Source organism: Siniperca chuatsi, linkage group LG20 (genome assembly GCF_020085105.1).
Source record: "Siniperca chuatsi isolate FFG_IHB_CAS linkage group LG20, ASM2008510v1, whole genome shotgun sequence".
Lineage (NCBI taxonomy): Eukaryota > Metazoa > Chordata > Actinopteri > Centrarchiformes > Sinipercidae > Siniperca > Siniperca chuatsi.
This window is the reverse complement of record NC_058061.1, coordinates 11338440-11360827: the sequence shown is the minus strand read 5'-3', so window position 1 is coordinate 11360827 and position 22388 is coordinate 11338440. Positions and strand designations below refer to the sequence as shown.

Genomic DNA, 22388 nt, shown 5'->3' with positions numbered 1-22388 from the left:
CAATGTCTAGAAAATAGTGAAAACTGCCCATCACAACTTCTCAGAGGACATGTTTAAATTAATTATGTCTAATCAACAGTTCAAGATAATCAATTTAAAGTGATTTAAAAGAGAGAAAAGCAGAAAATTCTCACATAAGCTGATACCAGCTACTTTTGTCATTTTTATATGAAAGGTCACTGAAACAATTAATGTATTATCAAAATAGATGGTGGTTAATTTTCTGTCCATCAACTAATCGACTTATTTCTGCTCTACATATATCCATATTTCTCTTTCATTTACATCCATTTATCTAGAACTTTAGACTGGTAAACTGTCTACATATACTTCCAACATGTGCTGTTAAAATGAAAGACTAACTTGGCAAAGTGGTTCTAAATTTAAAAAGCCTAAATGCAATCAGCATTTTGCTCCCTTGGCTGAAAAAAACCAAACACAAATGACTAAAAATCCCTTCACTGCCTTTATCTTTAACAGGCTCCAATTATACGAGCTAATCTGGGCATATTTCCCTGGGGAGGCAAAGACATAATTGCCAGCAATCTGCACAGTGATATCAGCGCTGTTCTTGTGTGGCTTTAAAATGACTTGACACATCTGGGAGCGGCCGTGTTGTATTGGTCTGAACTCCACACTTGGCTTCATCAAAAGGGGTCAATTAGAAAAACAAACAGGCCGGGGACTCATTTTGGATGCAGAGGAACGGAAAGAGGGCAGATGGTAGGCAGGAGACTGAACCTGCCCTTAAGCAATGATGTAAAGTCATTGTTGTAAAACAAACATTGACAGGGGAGTACTCACATGCATATAGGCAGATGGATGCACAAAAACGTCACATCTCAAGACAAATAAAACCTCAGCTACTTGTGAGGCTATTGTTGCATTTCCATAAGTAAGTGGCACTAACACATATATATTCTTTAAGAGTAAATAAACAGGCTTACCAAACAGCATCTCCACGTGTTTTGTGATTCCTCTTTTTGCCCCTCTCTTCTGTGTTTGACTTTATTCTTCTCCTGCCAGTTTATCTCCCATCAGAAAAGTTGAACAAAAACCAACAAAGTGCTTCCTCGCAGATAACCTTCTCCGTCTCTCTACTGTGTCTATCTTTCCTCCACTTTAATTCTCTAAACTGAGGTGAAATGCCAGTCCTTTCTCAGTCAGTGACACATCTTGGCTGCGATCCAAACTGCCGCAGCTAAAGAACGATACATATGTGCTTCAATTAAAAGCTTTGCGCTCTGCTGATCACGCTGCCCTTTATGAGACGAAGGAGAGAAAGGGGGCGAGGTGGATTTGAAAAGCAGCAGTGAAGGAAAACTGAGCGTGTGATGGTGAGAGTCTGAAGAGCAAGTGTGTATTCTTCTGTGTGTGAGTATGTAAGAGAGAGAGCGAAAGAGTGAGTGAGAAGGGGGGGGGGATGGGAGAGCTGGCAGAGGACTGGCTATTAACAACATGAACATCCCACCTTTTCCCCTTCTTAGAACCATTTTCTATTAAGGGTTCACACCTGCATGCTCCTTTAAGGACACTCAAATGTAATTTCCTTCCTGGCATTACTTGACAACAATTGGCATCATTTATCAATCTGTTTCTATTCTGCTTACAGGCCTGTTAGAAATGAAGCCGTGCTACATTGTTCTCCTGAGTTATCAATATCGTGAGCACAAAGGAGAAACATTTAAAAGCTTTCAGTCCAAACGATACACCTTATATGTTGATGTGATCAGCATAACAGATATTGTTGCTGTAGTCCAGCGCTTGTGATGATCGATTGCAAGGTCCTATTTGATTAGAATCAATTATTTCTAAACTCCTGTATACATTTCCAATAGGTTGAGTGTGCAGAGGTTTCAATCAAAATACCTGAGTCACTCATGCAGCACAAAGTCATTATTTTTTTCACCACCACTTCAGTGTGACTGATATAATCGCCATCATAATTAAACAGCAGTGGTTTAGTGCGCAGCTGGATAAAGCTTGAGTAATATTTTAATTTGTTCTACAGTTTTCCAACATAAAACCTCGGTTTTGTGTTCCGAAGCTTAACCCTCTACTACATGTCATATCTTTTTGACCCCCACACCCTCTCATTTATAAATATTTAGATTTTACACGTTGTAATATGTCGACATGTTTCTGATGGATCACATGAGGGGCTGAAGGGGCTAAAGTGGAACAGGAAGTAGAGCCACATGTGGCACAGTTCCAGAAAAGGGAAAGATACATTTTAATATTTAAAGCAACTCTGTAACTTTCGCTGAACAACAACCACTGTGGCCACCAGTAACAATTACAGGTTCATTGTAAATGGTAAAACACAGTGTAACAGTAGCACAAGCAGAGAAGAGTCATGAAGTCAGCAAACTGACTGTTAGATGGCAACATAAGGTTTGCTAACATTAGCTACCATAAGCTACTGGTCATACCAGACCAAGTGAGGCTATAGTAGCAAAACCCTAACGTATTGAATTGAGCAAGTGTGTGTTTTATTGTTTATTAATATAGCTTTTCATTTGTAAGAGAAAAATGTTATTTCTTCTTTTAAAAGTTACATAGTCTCACTTTAACACCTTTAAATCAAGATAACTTGTTGGGAAAATATGTGCATTAATCTCTAAAGAAGAATTATTAATGGTTAAACTGTGTATTTTTATTTTTATATATATTCCTAAACAGTGATTTTCCATTCCTTGCCTCAAGTTCACTTAGGCTACTTGTGAGGACACTACCACACATCTTATGGTCTACACCAAACTGTTTCAGGGCAAGCTCAGTGAATGTAAGTGAAAAAGTATTACATTATTATCAAATGGAGATCACATAGACCTTTCTTTATGTATTTGGTTTAGTCTGAAGTTATGACAAACAGCAATATTAGGCTATTGTTGAGTGTCTATGGGATCAAATAACAATCATGATCCCATAGGCATCCAGGAATTGAGCAAAACAAAGCAAGTAAACTAAGGGGGGTGAGGGGCGCCTTTTTCCAAGCTTTGTCTGAGGGGAGGCCCACAGTCTCAGACTTTAAAAACCCCTGGTCTAAATGAAAGGAACCTGATTGAGTCTTTCACGCTAATAGTGAGAACAGTGAGAGAAAAAAGATCCCACAATCATGTTTGAGAGGCAGTTGTACATGTCGGTCGCACAAGTATATAGCCAACACAGAAACCACATGTTCATAGTCCTTAAAGAATTAGATATTTCTTTAACCAAGAATGAACTATATTTGCCATTTATGACAGAATGAACAGCATTTTGCGAAGTGCAGGGTAAAAAAGGGTGGAAGTAAGTATTAAGAGAGACTAACATGTAGCCATGCAAACATATTGCATTTCTTATGCAAAGGCATTATTAATTTACACCCATTTTTTTTTTGGATACATTATCAGAAGACCCCAGTCATCTAGAGGGTTATCGCTCTGTAACGAGTCACAAAAACCTAAATCATGGAAGTTTAGCAGACTGATATAAGAGAATCACTATTCAGCAACCAACAGTGTGTAGCACTAACAGAGTGTTTATTTGAATAAGCAGGTGGGAGAGATTATTGTTTGATGATGATTACTGTATTGACACACTGCAGAGCAGAGTTTGATTCTGGGTTCTGTGTTGCCCTGTCATGCTCCACCACCATGCTAACAGACCATTTTGAATACAGCCTTTTACAGCTTTTTGTGTGATATTTACCTTAAATGGCTCTTTGAGTCGCAATGTATTAACCACAGCAGTGGTCTTGGCATTACCATTGGGAAATGATCTGACGCATGATGAGAATATTCCATCCAGAAGTAATTCTAGTTGATCTTTATCAGCTACAGTTTGCAGATACAGTTTTTCATTTTACAGTAGCAATGTTGTTTAAGGGTTGTGTTTTTAATTCATATACAGCAGTAGAAAAGAAGATGCCTGCCTTTGTAGCAGCTAACCAACAACTCAAAGCTTCATTGGCTCATTTCTAAAAATCTGATACATTTACACCTTTCATTATATCCAGAAGGCAGTAGTGGAAAGTAACTAAGCATATTCATTTAGGTATTTAAATACAATTTTGACATTATACTGTTATACTTACGCCACTACATTTCAAAAAATACATTTTACTTTTACACCACTAAGTACTGTTTGACAGCTATTCCAACTAGTTAACAGTTGTCACGGATACGCCAGGCTCCACTCTCACCCAGTCATGACGCACGCCTTTACCTGAGTTCTAATTACACACCTGGTCTCAATCCCACACCTGAAACCCATCACCTCCCCAGCAGTATAAAGACTCCACACTCACCTCAGTCAGTGTCCGGTCTCGTTAATACATGGATTCAGACTCCAGTCAGACAAGACAACGTTGGACTCCCGATTACAACCCCACGATCTTCGTTTTCCAAGACTCCCTGTCTCTTAGTCTGCACTCCGGTGTGAGATTCTCAGACTCCTGAACTGTCTCCTCAGCCGATTAAGGACAGTATCCACACTCCGGTGTGTCTGCTAGTTTGCCTGCTGTTTGCCTCATTGCTGTGTCGTAAAATAAACCTTGCTTTCGCCATCTCGGTGCCTCCAGCCTATCTGTGCGTAACAACAGTTAACAATAATACTTAATTAATACTTTGCAGATTAATATACCCTTAAGTATCTAAGCAACCATTATGCGGAATGGTCCCTTCTAGAGTATAAATATTTAAAATGTAGGACTTTTACTTGTAACGGAGTATTTTTGCTTTGTGGTAAAACAAATTTACAGTATCGTACTTACAAATTTTACTTTGGTAAAGCATCTGAGTATTTCTTAAACCATACAATTTTCACGTAAACATTTTGTGCCCATTTTCATTTCACTATGAACAGGTTCTTAAATATTAAACCCTCTTTACAGAGTATATATTACTCTTAAGATTCACCGCTATGTCCTTTTAGTTGCTGAAGAGGAGGAGAGGATGAGTTTCAGTGCATTTGAAAACTCGACTAATTCCAGAAGCACGTAGCTGGATATTTGTAGAGGCAACACAGAGGCTTGTATGCCCCGCTGCCTTCAGTGCATTGCACTTCAAATAAACACAATTATTCTCACAGTCTATACTCTGAAACCCTGGCTTCAAATGTCATATACAAGACACACACACATACACACTCTACTTGTGTCCGCCCTGTGTGCTCCTTGCTGGCTCCTTGTCCACTTGAGTGTGGTGCGGAAGCACAACACTGACAAATCCTGACAGTTTTACACTCGATTTCAGGCTGCTGCAATGAAAGTGCAGGGAGACAGCCTCGAGCAGAACGGTTGCGTGTCAGCTACACACAGCATGCTTTCATCTAGCCGTTGGACCTACTAAGCATAGGCTGTGCATACCTCTGTTTACTTATATGGACCACAGACTGTATATACAGTCTATGATATGGACTCTATATGTGTGTATGATTGACACACCATGTTACTTATGAAAATCCCTGACTTGGTAAAGGTTGTGAGGCAAGGACAAGGAGACAGAAACAGAGAAGAGGTCTCTTTGCTCTCAACCTAATTCACCCCCCAAAACATTTTTTCTGCATTTTAATAGTATCGCAGCCCATTGCATACATAGGTATAGTTTTTATAATAACTACGCTTCCTAAATAGACATAAGAAATGTAACTACATACTAATATTTACTAATTTTATCTTGCCAAACATCTTAATCTGAAAAAGTGACACTTAGATGCTACCAAGATTAATTCAGTGTTCCTGATGTTTGTTTTCAAGTACTCAAATATATTCCCTGACTCTTCAGCCCACGTGACTCTGCTTCACATGCAAGATAATGTGAATGTTCTCACAAACACAACCCCAAAGCACTGCCATCTAGAATACCAAAAAGGAACTATTTACTTCTATTATTTGAGTCTAAAATCCAGGTACAGCTCCCTGGTTCATTTCTGAGACGCCCCTGACCTGTACTGTAGATGACACAGCCATAGGGAATACTGAAAAACAGGTGGCTGCTTTAATGCTATCAGTCCCTGAGGGTTTTGGTGCCATATCTGCCAGCCAGAGACAAAAAATTGGGAAATAGTGAAGCCAATATCACCCCTTTTATTCTGCCTCTGCATCTCCAGCTTACACTCCTTCCTGCAGGCCTTCAGACTGTGCAGAATGGCCGTTGATGACAGATCAAGTGACATCTTAAAACTGGCTGCTTTCGCTAAGCAGCCTCTGCTGTATGAAATGAGGCCAAGCAGCACAAAACTCAAGCTGATAAATGTCCCATTTCACAGCTCACACAGTATATTTCAGCATGCGTGTGTATGTCTGTGTGCATATGTGCCTGCAGACATACCACTTTCATGGTCGTTTTTGTGATACCATGTATCTACAGTATGTTGGTATACAGGAGAAGGTACAATTCAACCTTCAGAAAAGCACTAAGCCAAGTCAATCTGCAGCGCAGCTCTATTTGAGAAATTTAGAGATTTTCCATTAGTGAGGGCAAACTTTGTTCCAGGAAGAAGAAAGGCTTAATTTTCACTTTCAGTGGGAAAATTGCTATAAACGGCGCAGGAAATATTGTAGGTCACCTCTCTGACTGACATTATGTTTCAGGTTTGATTCAGGATGTGTGTTTGAACACTGGAAATCCATGTAAAGTCACCATTACGTTACTCTGAAACTTTTCAGCCAGAGGTGTGGTGGTGCATATACACGAGTGTACGCGTATACCAACCGTATAGCTACCTAAAAATAGCCAAAGATACGTATCAGTGCACATCTTGCAGAGTATGCTTGCAGGCAATGATGTTACAGTCTTTCATGTTTGCTAGGGAGAAACGTTATCTTAAGGAGCTCGGGCAACAAATGCCCCTTCCCTTACTGTCTCTCCGTATCGGGCATACAACTACAAATATGAAGCGAATATGAAAGCTGTCTGACAACAAGGACACTGATGACAGTTAGGAGCTTAGAGGGAGAAGCATCTAGAGAGGAAGACGTTGACACAGATGTAACTTTAGATAAGGACGTTACACTGGTGGTATTGCAGGGGTTTGTGTTTGTGTCAGTGGTGAATGAAGCATTCAGATCCATAATCCAATACTGCAATATAAAAATACTTCATAAGTAAAAGTCGTGCACTGAAAATGCCAGCAAAATGTAGTTAAAGTATCAAATGTAAAAAGTAGGCTACTTATAATTCAGAAATAAGAAGGCACAACATATTCACCTATCAAGACACCATTACACCACTGTTTCTAGCTATAACTGGTGGAGTTTATCATGCTAAGCCTGCAGCAAACCACAAAAATCTTAGCAAAGCGTTGCCCTATTTGTTACTGTGTGACAGTGTTTAAAACGCTGTAGGAGAGACATTCAGGTTGACCACTTCATAGGTCTCGCAGGAAAATGCAGAAATTAAGGGCAAATGTTTTGATCTCAATTTTTATAGAAGTGTATAAGATAATCACTATTCAGGACTTCAGAGCAAATACTGCTGCCTTTGACTCACTTATACGAGAAACCCTATCACCCCATCATTGTTGTTTGTTAGTATTAGAGTATGTCATCATTAAGGTATTACCAAATTATGTGCATTATGTGCACAAGATGTATGTGATATATGTCCTGGAGATACAGTATATGTGGGAAGAGACAGGGGAGGAGTAAAATAAAAGAAAATCTCTTCCAAACAGATGATTCTGTGTTCCTAAAACTTTCCTTTTTCAAAGCAGCTTTATTTATCCATCACTCAGCACATTTTTTCTCCTCTCCTCTCTGAATCCTGTTGGAGATACTGTAAATAAAAAGGTACTTGCAACCCATTAATTCCACTGGTTGAAATGCAAAAATAAGAAAAGAGCTACTGTACAGGAGCATTTTAGCTTCTTATTAGGTCACACCATGGTGCCACAGTTGTTCAAATGAATGAATGCCATGTCAGAAGGACCACAAGTAAACGGCCAAAGTGACCAACGACCAAACTGAATTGTGTGTGAAAAAGATAAAGCAAGATAATGCATGTTGGAGTAGAAAAAGCTTGAACAGCAGTTACAAGTAAAGCGTTTGTTACAATTTTTTTTACCTCGGCAATTTGTACTTTCCAAAGGTACAGTTATATGACCTAATTGACCATAATTTATCTTTAATGGTAAAATCACTGGACAATATTGAAAAATTAGTTATTGCTGAATTTAGAATGGCCAATATCCCTAGTTCTTGTTGCTCCTGCTGATGGCTAGAGGTCTTCACAAGTCCAAAATTTTGGACTTAAGCTGACATGGACCCATGGATGTGCATGAATTGGCAACAAAAAATAGCGAACCCATGCAACAAGGACCTGAGACGCAAAACTCAGGTCAACCCAAAGACTTGCAAATAATGAGAGAACACTGGCAGCAGCGTGATGCATCACAAACCACGTGTGCAAAGCTGAAAACAAGTCCTCTTGGTACAACTCAGGTATTAGACATGTTGACGCAATGACCTGTGGCAATATATCAGGATCCTACCCAACCCGATAAGACTGCATATAAGTTGGACCTGGCTCAAGTTACTAGGAACGGGGTGGACCTGTGAAAATCTCGACTGTTGGCCTGGGAAGATATAGGTGGAATGAAAGACAGAATCGTGGACACACCAGCCAGTATGAGTTACATGATCCCTCACTGTCTTCCCACCTGTAAACACTGCTGTTTGTGTTTGATGGGGCCAAGCTGGAAGCACCGCCACCAGGAATTGCACCCTGGTCTCTGCACTGGTGGTCCCCTGCACCACCATGTTATGAAAGAAGAGTTTGTTTTGTTCTCTCACAGGCTGCATCACTGATGGATTTTAAAACTTATTTTGCAGTCGAAGCCTTAATGACCGTCGTGAGTGCGAGGGATGCTCCCCGCTTTTCACAGTGAACCCAGGAATACATTTTCACATCAATTTCATCATTTAACGTAATTAGAGTGTGAGATTCTGATTATTACTGTGGCTTTACGAGGGTTTTTTAACCTTATCTGTTCCGGTTCCTCCACCAGAGGAAAAATTATTTTTATAGATCAGATCTGATGTGAGAGATCTATCTCCTCCACAACTTAAAATTGGCTCTTTCACAGTGTTTCCTAGTTTATTAAACAGATTTTGTGCATAAGAGATGATGATTTAGTGATGAAAGGCTGTACAAGACGTGCATTTCTCTCTCTGTGTGTGCATGTTTAACCTTGTGCTGCTGGAGCCTTTACGTTAATCTGATGGCATTCAGTTTAGACTTGGCTGAGGTGGAGCTAGTTTTAATTCTGTGTACAGTTTAGTCCAGTGGTTCCCAACCGAGGGGTCAGGCCCCCTCCAATGGTTCACAAGATCAAACTGAGGTGTCGTAAAATGATAAATGGGGCAGGAAAGAAGAAACAAAGTTCTGCTACAAAAATGTATATTCATATTTTGGAATTTTCTCTAATCTATACTTTTTTGTGTAATATTAGATAGTTTAACCTCATTGGGCCTCATACAGTTATTTAAATGAAACCACTGGTTTCATCTTTAATAATGTATTGTATTTTATAAACTTGTACATAACATATATTGTTAATATAAAATCTTAATCTGAAAAATAACTATAGCTGTCAGATAAATGTAATAAATAAGTACAATATGTACTACTGTAAGTATAAATTAGCATAAACTTAAAATATTCAACTAAAGTAAAAGTATAATACTCGAATAATTGTACTTATTTACATTCCACCACTGGTTACTAGGTCTGACCTAGTAAGATTACCGTCATTTTAACGTGCATGTCTGAAATTGGCTTGTATCTGTAATTCAAGCTGAATTGTGCAAATGTACCTTAAAAGCAATATACATATCTCTGTGTATGTGCAGTATACACACCCACTTCTGAAATGGCACTTCATGTGAGTCTATACACATGACACAAACACACATCATACCAAGAATTTGAAAACCATAACCCTTGAATTCAAACGACTCCAAAGGGCTCCAGAAGCTTAGTGTGGAGTGCAGGAAGTGGAAACTGCTTTGGTTTGTTCCCTTTTCAATTAAAATCTCTTTTCATTTGAGCAATCACTTCATGAGGCTAAATAAAGGGGATGCTAGTTCAGCTGTGGGAAGGGTATGGGTATTATTAGGCTGGTTTCATCGCAGCGCAGACTGAATTATACTAACAGTCACCTTAATTGACTTGGCTCGTCCTCCTTTTCTGTAATAGGCAACAGGGAGAATATGCCTGTAAGACATCGTATGAAACTTGGCATTTGTGTGAATTTGTGTATAGGAATCTTCCTTCTTATTTGTTTACAAGGTTTAACAGAAGATCTGCTTGGCAGCCATTTTCTGTCTGAAAACTGTTGTTGAATCCAGTGATGAGTCATGTTGTTTTGACAAAAAGATCTTGTATATCAGCTACCATATTAAGGGATGCTTAGTGCTCTATATGGGGGAAAAACTCCTATCTCGCACTACAGTTCATTTATCCACGGTGGTTTTCTGTTGGTTAGATATGAAACTCTATGTTTTTTTTTGGTTCATTGATAAAAGGTCACGTGTATGAGTCAGCATACAGTTTCACAATTTATACTGTAGATCTCCAAAATTTTCAGGTATCAAATATACTGTGACAGATTAATTATGCATGTAACTTTTTTTAAACTGAAACTTGACTAATATTAGATATTTTCAAAAAGCAAAAACAAAATACAATTATTCTGATGTAAATATAACTAGAGCTGAAACGATTAGTAAATGAATTGATTACAGATAGACAGAAAATGTATACATAATTGTTTTGATAATTGATTGAACATTTGTTTGTCAAGCAAAGATGACAAACGCTCTGGTCATAGCTTCTCAAAAATGAAGATTTGTTGCTTTTCTTTATCAGTAAATGGAATATCTGAGTTTTGGACTGTTCAGACATAAACCATTTGAAGACATCATCTTGGATTTTCAGTCAATTATGATGGGCATTTCTCATTATTTTCTCACATTTTACAGACCAAAGTATATCAATTACTCGAGAAAGAAATGGTTAGATTAGTCAATAATGAAAAATACGCTAGTTGCAGGCCTAAATATGACAAAGGAATACAGGGCACTGGCAAAAATAAGGCAGTCTGCATCTTTAAAAGGATAATTTACAGGCTGTTTTCCTATCTGTGGTCTAGATGTATTTTTGCTCCAAATAAACCATTTCATGGCTATTTTTTGACCAGGTAGTTGTTTGGTGCACTGCTCAATTTGACTGTGGTATTGTCAATTTCACAACAACCCAAACAAAAAGGGGTCAAACGCTGTAGGGTTCATTTAGCTGGTTCAAACATGGCAGGTGTGAAATCACCCTGTGCCCTGTTTGGGGAAACGAGAGGCCCTTCACGCTGAGGGACTGACACAAGCTGCCCATGAGGGAGTCTCATCTTAATCAATTAGTGGATGAGATATAGCGCTGACACTGTGGCCCACAGCAGGTCGGGTGTTTGAACTCTGTCAGTTCTGATGCTGTTGATGTACACGTCTAATCTCAGCATGCGGCACATTAGGAAAAGCATGCAATGAATAATAAATGATTAATTTTTGCATCTACATCAAAACGGAAACAAATAGTGATGGTAGTTATTGCTGGAAGTCTAAATATGTCAGATAACACCCATTCGTTTGCAGTACGCAGAGGAGTAAATTCACTATATGTAATACTGTAGAGTGTTCGTTATCGTAGGGAAGTATTTCCTACACAATTTTACCCTTGTTTTAGACAAATGTGTCAGTAAGGGAAGCATTACATCTGAAAGAACAAATCGCTCCCTGCTGTCTTGCCAGCAAACTGGAGCAGAATGGAGGTCACATTCAAAAGACCATACACACTTTCTCAGTTCGTTGTGGCACTGCAAGACACTCATTTCATTTCTAGATGACAAATCTCTTCAGTCAAATAAATATGCCAACACAGTCTAAATGATGGGCTACAGCTATCAGACATAAACTGTTAACCGATTCCATACTACAAACTAAATCTAAGCAGGTTTTGAGTATGTACTGCGTTTACCCTAAAGCTAGGGTAGGTAATGTGTTTCAGAAGCATTTTTTGTTATATTTGTTGAAATTCTTTTTACATCCCGACAGCAATCAATAAATTAAATGCTCTGAAAAATAAAACAAATTTGTTAACTGTGGCTGTCGCAGGCCTGTAACAAGCCCATACAATGTGTGACTGGCTGTGCACTCATTGCACATGAAAATGTGTTTTGGGGGAGTGGCTTTGGAGGCCTGAAGGGAGGGGGTTGGAGTTTTTCAGTTAGATACTTTCAAAATCTAGCTGACTCTTGCTAGTTTCTCTAATGTTACCTACCCTAGCTTTAATGCAGGTGTAAATGCATGCAGAACGTATTGGGACTGAACTGCGATCTGATCAGTTGGACCACGTTTTGAGGTGGTAAGGCATGCATTGTGATTGGTTCTCAGCCGTAATGCCGTGTAATGCAATCTGTACAGTGTGACCACATTCGAAAGAAAAAAATCCATCCAGCCAGTTGAAAAGTCACCTAACTCCGCCTTCCTGCTAACTGAAGCAAGCCCGGCAAAAGCTACAAGTGGTAGCAGTAATGTAGCTAGCAAGTCTTGTTGACATGTCTATTGACAAGTCAGCCGGCCCCGCCTAACAAATTTGCATATTGAGATCCAATCACAATGGTGTAAATGCTAAGAGTCATGGATCGGATGTCATTAACCGGATAACATATCCAAATGCAGATCACGTTACTACCAGGTGTAAATGGGGCCAGTGAGTCAGCATGCACAATACTGGGACCCTGAAACTGAAGCAGCTAAATGGTATTCATCCATCATTAAGTTTATCATTTACACCTTACCTACTGTGACACGTTGAAATGTCTTTTGTGAAAAAGGCATATAAATTCTAAAGATTAAATTAAATCACTTTCCAAAAATATTGTTACTCTTCTCACAAGGACAGACAGACACACACACACACACACAAACAAAGAAAATAGTGCATGTAATAGTAAGTTGTATTTAGAGTGTGTAAGGTGAGTCAAGTGACCAGTGGCGGCTCAGATGTGTTGGGTCAAAGCAGAGTAGTTGAATGCATCTAAATGATTACTCCACAGTCAACCTTATTATCACACCTTTAGTGGTATAATGATCAATAAATTGTGTCAAGTCTGTCAACACACTTTACATCACAGAGGAAGCCACTGCAGAGCACTGCACATAGTCTGCATGGTGATGTCATGTGCATATCAAAATCTAGATTTTTGTGGATTGGAGTCTGCTTCTCAATGACAAAGTAACACTACTGTTGTGGGTGATATTTTAGCATGCTAACAATTGAGATTGCCTTATAAATATGCAACATATAACCCCCTAATATAGCAGTAGATTGCAGAGATGCCTGCTGAGTTAGCCACTCTGTTCTTCCTTTACTTTTGGTTAATTTAAGCAGGCAGCATGAACTAACTAACTAGAAGACATCTCTATTGATAAACAATCTGTCTTTATTATAACTAATAGACAGCTGTACCAAAACCAAAGATAGTTTTTGTTTTTTCACATTTTCACCCAGTTTAGAATGGCTAATTCCACTCACAGTGCAAATCTCGACTGTTACGTATCAAGTATTAAGTGCACTATATTTACTGTCTGCTATTAAATTTCAGTGTCAGAAATCTGAGTATTTATACACTATATAATGGAGAAAAAGTAGTGTCTATGGAATGTACACTACTTTCTGCTAACAATCCCGCAATGTAATGCGTCACATATTATAGATGCAAAAATCACAGTTGTACGACACTCCACCTTTCAGTAATGATGCCATCAAGTGATGATGATTTGTAAGTGTCGGAGTGGTTTCAGACACAGCTCTTGTCTCTGCTAACTCGCTCTGGAAGCCTGAGGAGGATGTAGACAGCCATGTGTCCCCTCCCATATGGAGTCACCAGTTGCTTATTTTCACCTGCTAGAAAGCGGATAACATTCACAGAAGTGTCTGTTTCCGTGCCAAAAAGCTTGACAAAAGTTGGCCATTGACCCAAATTTCTACAAAAGTTACTGCAGCTAACATCAGAGCTCCTGGTCAGTGAGTCAGGAACTAAAAGTTTGTTGCTGGATAATGGAAAGTCAAAAATACAATAGGTAGATAGATAGAGCTCAAAAATGGGAACCATGCACACACACACACACACACACACACACACACACACAAATTCTGTTCTTATGCTCTGGATCAGTCTCACACTTAAGTATGAATGATGATCTGAAAAGGCTATTATCTGACACAGAAAAAGTCAATAACATTCTGATGATAACAAAATGAGTTTGAAGTGAGGGAGAAATTAAACAATGGATATAGTATTAATTTAATTTCATGCGCTGTGTTAGATTGGAACAGCTAAATATGTGTGGTAAGCCTATACAGAGAGACAGCCTCATAAATCAACATTAAAAAAGGGCCATTTTATTGGCCAGTTGTTCATTAGAAGCTTTTTTTTTCCAGAGAGCTGATTGATCAAGCTGGTCAGCGTGGCAGAGTCACACAGGTGGTGGTGACTGAAGGTGATTAATGGCCCCTCTTCAAAACAGGTGTGCAAAAAATGCTTGGAAATGGTGAGGGGCTCTTCTGGAATAACAAATACACATTGAATGCGTAACACCTCCTCATGGTTTGCAGATGTGAACATTTAGAGAGAGTATACTACATGTCAAAATAAATAAACCCCTGACTAAACAAGGTGTGTTAGGTATCAGGGTTCAGTTTCCAAGTCTGCGGAGAGACTGTCTTTTACCTTTATTTGCAGAACTTGCAGATTCAGTGCTAAGGAGAAAAAAAACTTTTCTGACAGGCTGTGGTGGCTCCAAACCTTAGATTTTTGCTTTTTTATGCAGCATTTAGTTGCAAAATCTTCTGTCTATGCAGCAGAAAAACCCATACCAGTGTAAAGGCCAGGCCCAGTACCTGCACTGTGAGATGTAACAACACTTAAAATGTTAGAAGATATTGGGCAAATCTTGATAAACTCCAGCACCAAGAAGCATGAGGCTGAGAAACAAAGCAGAATATGTTCCTACCAATTGTAAACAGATCCTTAGAGGAAAAATTGATTAAAATACTGCGGATGACAAAATAACTGAACCACTGACAACAGCCCTGCAGTAAATATCAATTTGAAGAAGTTCATAATGTTCTGTTTTGTTCAGACTGTAAGAGTTGTTGATTAAACTATTTTTGAGGCAGTTTGTAGTGTTGTCAAGCAAATACAAAGTAATAAGTCTTTCAGTCAATGTTGCTGAGGGTCTACGCGTGTTGTTCCTCTCTAGTAATAAGTGTTATTTTGTCATGATTTTCAGCTGCTTTATGTTTAATGTTGCGACTTAAGCACCAACAATAGACATTTTAGCTTGTCATTGGATGAAAAGCACAGGTGTAATTAATAAAGTAAATGATGGCTCTGTTACATTAAGGTGCTCCACATGATGTCTCACTGGCATGGCTTTCATTACTGGGACACTGAGGCATCATTAGTTGTGATTAGTTACACCTGTGCTTCTCCTGCTATGACAAGTCAAAAAGTGCGGTGGGAAAGTTCTATTCATGTAGGGGCTACCTGGCCTCTTTCTGTCTCTGTAAGTTGTTTTCTTTTGCCTTGAAAATCTGTTAGAAATTGTGATTGTCTGCTAAAGCTCATCAATTTTCTTATTAGATATTCATCTTAATATGACTCACTTTTGAAGTACAGAATTTAACAACTTTGTAAACTACAGCCATGTCAATAGATCCATCGCCATGACGACTGAGAAAACTCCATCCACTGATCTTAAGACTGTGTGATGTGGTTAAACACTCTGGAAAAGGCTAGTAAGTGGGCCTTCGGTTGGGATCCCTAAATACATAATTGTGGTGGTTTTGTCAAACAACTGTAAAATTGAATAAACATTGACATTTTCATCCAAAACTGACATGAGCTTCACTAATATTGAACTCACTGCAGAGTGATTGTATTTTATATAGAAACTTAGTGGCCACTTTATTATTAGGTACACCTGTACATTTAAATATAATGCAGACCAGTACAACACCACCACTAACAAGTTGAATTAACACCTCTCGGAAAGTTTAAAACAAAAACTGTAAGCTTCGTACAGGTAGAATCAGTGGCAGAGTTGTTGTACTGGATTCCATTAGATTGTATAGGTGTACCTAGTAGAATGGCCCCTTTTGAGAGAGAGCACCCATAATACAGCAGAAGAAATCAGTACAGAGGTCAGAAGACATCCAACAAAACACAGCCAGTCACACAAGCACATACAAACAGCATCAGAAACAATCCCAGACATCTCTAAAAAGGTCTAAACGTTTTCATTCATACAATGGGATGAGACATTTTGATGAGTTTGATCATACTTTGTTATTTATTCAGTTTATATGGTGTAAAGTATTGGAAAGCAGTCTTCCCAAGTTCAGTCCTGGGATCTGGCCTGATGAACAGTAGTTTTAAATAAAAAGATGTGATAAACTGAGGCAGCTTTAGTAGGATACATTTATAAACAAAACTCATAATGTGTGTAGTTCTGTTCTTGTTGCTAGTGAGGGCCAGCCTACTTAAATAATTCTAATAATTTACAGTAAATCAGCAGGTAACTCAACTTTTGCACAGGTAACTGAAATAAGTATTGAGAAAATAAAATCAGTGCATCCCTACCTGTGCTGACAACCTTTGCCAGTCGGTGCAGCCTCCTCTGGTGTGTCTTCCCTCTGTAGTGGATCTGGGCCTGGGCGCTGGAGTTCAGCTGTATGTGGCACACCTGACACATAGTGGTGCTGCTGCTGCCTTGACGGCGCTCTCGTTTGGCCCTGTGCCCTGCCGCCCACCTCCTCTCCTCCTCATCTTCCTCCTCTTCTTCCTCCTCCTGTCCCTGCTGACTCTTGGGAGGAGGGCTGCTGTCCAGCCAGTCGGGGCTCTTAGGACGCTTCATATCTGAAGAAATAAAAAGGTCATGTAGGCTATTTATCATAAGTGTTGAAAATTCATGTGAAACAGAAGCAGTATAGGAACACATTTTATTCAAAATGTGTGGCATGTACTGTATGTTGTCAAAGCCTCCACAGGGGGGCAACAGAGCAGCATGACGCCATCCAGAGCAGAGCGTGATTCAAACTGCAATTTTATGTGCACCACCATTATAGTGCTTGATATTTCATTGTACCAAACAGAGATTTCATAGGCAGACAAAGACTTATCATTTGGATTTATCTACATCCTTTGAAAAGAGCGTTCACTGTCGACACAAATTTCAATACGTCCAAATGCATGTGTTGAAAATCTTTAACATCTCATTGACGGGCTTGAATTAAGGGGACAGTTTACTCCACCAGAAGGTATAAACGCGTTTGATTTCTGACAGCACGTCACACAAACCACTTCTTTTCTAGTATAACCCGGCCCTTAGACATCCATTATCTGAAAAGAACGGCTTATCTCTGGCACACATCACAGCATTACAACACAGATGTGTACAGTCGGTAGATAAGTATCTTGTTCCAGCTTCTCTCTATTTATCAGATAATAAAAGCCGATTCCCGGGGTACACACAGCGACATGCTTCTTTGTGAGAGCACACAGCCTTAATACCTATAATGGCTGAGTGATTGTGGCAGACTGACAGCATAAATCAAGCTGCAGCTAAACGCGAGCTCTGCTGTGAATGTGGAAATGTCACCAAAAGTCTAACTAAATTCTTTGTTTTGGTGCTGTTCATATGATAATGGCATCAATTAAGTCCTCATGGTGTTGGACATTTTATCCTCCGCCTCGCTGAATGCACCCCCCACCAAACAGAAACCATAATTTGTAAAATCTTTGCTGTTCTAAAAATTCAATTTGACTGGTGGAGAGATGAAAGTGGAATGGAAATGTGTTCACTGGAATTCAATCAGCCTCCAACCAGCAACATGGACTTCAAAGAGGCAGCCCATCACTGTTATTATTTGAATTACGTTTTACTACAGTCTGGCAGTGGATAGGGACATGAGTAACTGCTGGTGAAGATGTTGATGCGTTTCAACACAACCAGGTGTTCACCTTAACCTTGACCACAACAAACACATGCCTAAAATATACAAAGTGTCAGAAAATAGCAAAAAAAGGCTCATCACAATTTCCAAAAGCCAGGGACAGACTGGGACATAAAAGCAGCCCTGGGGTTTGACCCAGAGGAGCCCAACACATACAGCACACACGTCCCATGCGGTCCCTGGCAGAGGTGCTATGATCCCCTAACTTTTTCGCACAATACAATATGCATTTAACTGTAAGTTTGACAGGTTCAGTAACTTAATCATAAGAATAAAACAACCCTGTCTCCTAGAAATTACGTTTATATACAACTCTTGTAATTTGGCAACAGCAAATATGTTTTGAAGGAAACGTGATGCCAACCGGATTACGTTTCCTATTAACATATGAGGAAATGGTGTTGATTAATGTATCTGGCAAGTCACAAAATGTTGATATTGAACGTATCAGTAAAATTTTAACTGACAACGTATTTCCTTAGTTTTCTGCCAAAATATCAAATCTTGCAATCAATAGCCGCTCGTAGTGACTACAGCTTTATTAAAACACTTTATGGTTATGTTTAAGCAACAAAAGCAGTTTGGTTAAGATTAGGGAAAGATCATGGTCCACAGTGACTTCAAGCAAGAGACATAATGTCTTTATTAACATTTAACCAAAACCACAATCTTTTCCTAACCTTAAGCAAAGTGTTTTTGTTGCCTAAAGCTAACTACAGATAGGACTCATGTAAACCCTGGTGTCTGCTGTCAAAAGTCCTGTGCTTTGTAAACATAGCGTTCATTTACTCAAAAAACGATAGTTCTGAACATAATCCAGGCAGTGATTACGTTAGTCATCACAACATAACTGGGAAACCAATTTAATAATTTATAAACGTAATTTCTTGGAGACAGGGTTGGGAAAAAAGTCAACTCACTCTCCAGAAGAAAACAAACATTTAAAAAAACATTTTCTTGTTTTATTACAAAACTAGAATATAACATCTCTCAGCTGTGCTTTCTCTGGGTGCCAGTAATGCCTTGCAAGGCTAATGCTGGTATAACAAATGAAAAAATGCATGTTTGCATTGAACAAAATCCTGGGTTTGCAGAATCATACAATAATCATGTTTCCTTCTGGTGAGTGGGTTGTGAACGAAGTGCAACGACAGGTTCCAAATATAAGGCATGAGCATACCTAAAATGGAGGGGTTAAGGAGAATTACTTGAGATTATTTTTCAGACCAATCAGAGTTCCTGCTATGTGGGCTGGACTTCTGATGAATTATTAATTCATAATTAATTTGCAAATTAAATTCTCTTCATTTTTGTTGTTGTTTATTTTGTGTATCTTTTAGTATAATGCATCATTTAAATGCAAATCTAATAAATCAGTTTTTAAATTCATAGATTTGTTAATTGATTATAATTAAATGCTCTAAAAGTCTAAAATCACTTACCACACTTACATACAATTTAGGTAGCTTGAGTTCATAAATTCTTTGGTGGCCATGGATTGTCATAATTTCACTGGCTGTTCTGTACTTTGATTTTCACTCTGCACAGAGCCCAAGTTGATGTCTTTAAATTGCTTCTTTGTCCATCAACAAGAAATTAAATTTTCAGTTGATCAAATGACTGATTACATAACTAATCTTTTCATCCTTTCTATAACTGGGCCAGTACTTCATATTCTTGCCCACCTGTTAACTCTCACCAATGAATGCAGGTACACAGTTTGTTTGTTTTTTTAATCACAACACATTGATTGTTTTCCTGCCCAAACAAGCCCCAGGCCGAGGCAGAAATACGCTGCTGCTCTCTGGCTGTCTGAGGTACAAACTGTGTCTCAGTTCTGACAGACAGCTGCTGCATAAGAGCTCAGACTTTTTGCTCTTGCCTCCAAAGTCTTTTGTCAGTAAATGGTCTGTCGTCTCAGAACAGTATTGATGAGTAGACAGCAGACAGGGTCAGTCAGCGGGAGGTGTGGGCTGTCTAACTCACTTTAAGGTGGTTTGCATCAACAAGGTCCCTCTATTCAGGGATGAAATGGACAGTGAAACTACCAGAACTCAGTTTACTCATCTTTTGAGGATGTCCTGTAAAGTGTTTTTTGTCTCTTTTTAGTGTGTTTTGGGATGATTGCAAATTAGCTATTGAAGTAACCACAACATATTAACAATGATGTTTTTAAGATATCAATGTTGATTTTTATGCACTGTCCCCAATAAATAAAAAACAACAACAAAATTAATGCCATGATTTTCTAGATTGACCAGATTTTAGGCCAACAACAGAAGGATTCTGTATTCCTCTTAAACAGTATTTAGACACGAGAATAAAAGTTCATTCTTGCCCATTCTTAGGTTACATGATGATAACTATGCAAACACCATCTGCTGATAGAGACAGTGAGATGAGACTGAAAGCTCTGGAAAAAGCTATTAGGTGCCTTGATCATTAAAAAAAAAAAAAAAAAGTATTTAGACAATCCGGTAGAAAAACTCTGAGACATACTGCAGACATACTGTAGCCTGTTCATAAATTTACAGCAAATATAAACCTCTATCCAACCATATAACAGGTGTTCTAATAGCTTGCCTGCACATGCAGTATGACTGTATGTGTATATGGTCTTATGTGGCATGTAGTTTTTGCACAAGTCAAGTCAAAGGAAAATTGTCTCAGATGCCAAATCTGATCATACCGGAGTAAAATCGAATTAGCAATATAAAATATACTTTACCAGTAATACTGTATTGATGTGCCAGCCTATTTTGCTTTTATGTAAAATGTTTTGCAAATGATTATCTTAGAATGAATAGCGCCATAGATGGTTACTTATCTAAACATTGAATGTGCATGCTCTTCAGGCACTGTTCAGATGCTCGTGTTGACTAATGTCTAATACTGTACACTGATGCCACTAGTCGGGGTGTAAACCCTCCATCACACTGGAACCACCCAAGCTGCTCCACTCACTCATCTTTATGTGGTCAGCTGGAGTTGGCACCTGACAGCCCCATTACAAAACAACTTTAAACAGGTTGCCGGCCGGCCAGCAGCTGCTGGTTTCTGCGGCCCTCTGTACTGCAGCCAGGGCTTCTCTGCCTGTCTGGCCTCTGAGTGGGCAGCTGGGAACAGCCCAGTCCTCTGCTATGGACCAAATGGCAAAAGTTGCTGGTGCTCCACAGAGAAAACCGTAGCACCTGCAGCTGAAAGTATGTTTAGTTGTGAGTTAGAATAAAAAACCCTTCACATAAAGTTACTGTAGCTATTTTGTTTTTATATTAACTTTCAATTTTCACCAGTGTTGTCAAAATAGCCTATTTAGATCTGTGATGTACTGGTTGGTATACTGGAGAATTGATGCATTTCTTGTTTATAGTGAACAGTTATAACAAAGATTTCAGAAATCCACACTGTCGATCACTTGTTGAGAACAAGTGAAGGGTTATTGTTCTTTCAATGATCACAATTAACAAAAAAAAAAAGGTAACGTTGCTACCATTTTGCACGTGATTTCATCCTGATCTGCAAGCATTAGGCAGCACACAACATCAACAAAAACCACAGCAGACTGTGTTTGCAAATTCTGATCTTATTATTGAGCCAAATTATCCCATAGAGCATTTAAGGTTGATCTTAACACGGAAAGTCAAAAACTAACCAAAACAATGCTGCACACAGTAATGTCGTGTATTGTTTTTTCTATGGAAATAAGATTATCATCTATAACATTAGTTGACTTGAATGGTAAAAGTGATAGAAATGATAAAAACTAAGCTAATCATCAAGCTGATTTAACATCAACAAGCATCAGCACAAGGTATGACGATGAATATGTACTTTGTGTCCCATACCAACAACACTACATCTACCAATAGTACACAGTACCATGAAATACATTTAACACAGAAATAGTGCATCACATCAAGTCACACTTAATTTGAAAAGGATGAAAGGTATGTTAGATTATGTTGAGTTACTGAATAACAAGATTAGATTTACCATTTACCATTTATTTAATTATGAGCAAAATAAAACTGCAGGTTTGATTTCCAGCACTTCCATGATGAAGCTGTAAAAAAGATAAAAAACTACACTGTGCTGTAGCTGCTCCACTGATTCATTTGATGTGTCTCAACTATTTTTTACAGAGGAGTTTTAAATTGTTAACTTCTGCTAATGTTGAAATGATATCAATAAATTAAACTTAAACTGGACTTCCATGAGAATTTAAACAGCCAAAGCTTTGATCCTTTAAACTGAGCGCATGCAACAGGCACCATGAATCTTTCTTTATTGGTCATGCACTTTCTAAAATAGATGTTGGGTCATGTTCAATCT

General features: G+C 38.7%; 1 protein-coding gene across 4 annotated transcripts in view; it reads right to left on the bottom strand.

The window, feature by feature from the left end:
* LOC122867177 (zinc finger protein 385B-like) overlaps nt 1-22388 on the bottom strand; it is an 85260-nt gene that overhangs the window by 30801 nt on the left and 32071 nt on the right. For 3 of the 4 annotated variants that reach the window (XM_044177611.1, XM_044177613.1, XM_044177612.1), the window contains exon 2: nt 16684-16959. In XM_044177611.1, coding sequence (XP_044033546.1) covers nt 16684-16959 — 276 coding nt within the window. Of the gene's footprint in view, nt 1-947; nt 1332-16683; nt 16960-22388 lie in introns of those variants that run through there. The other variant, XM_044177614.1, reaches the window with a different exon arrangement.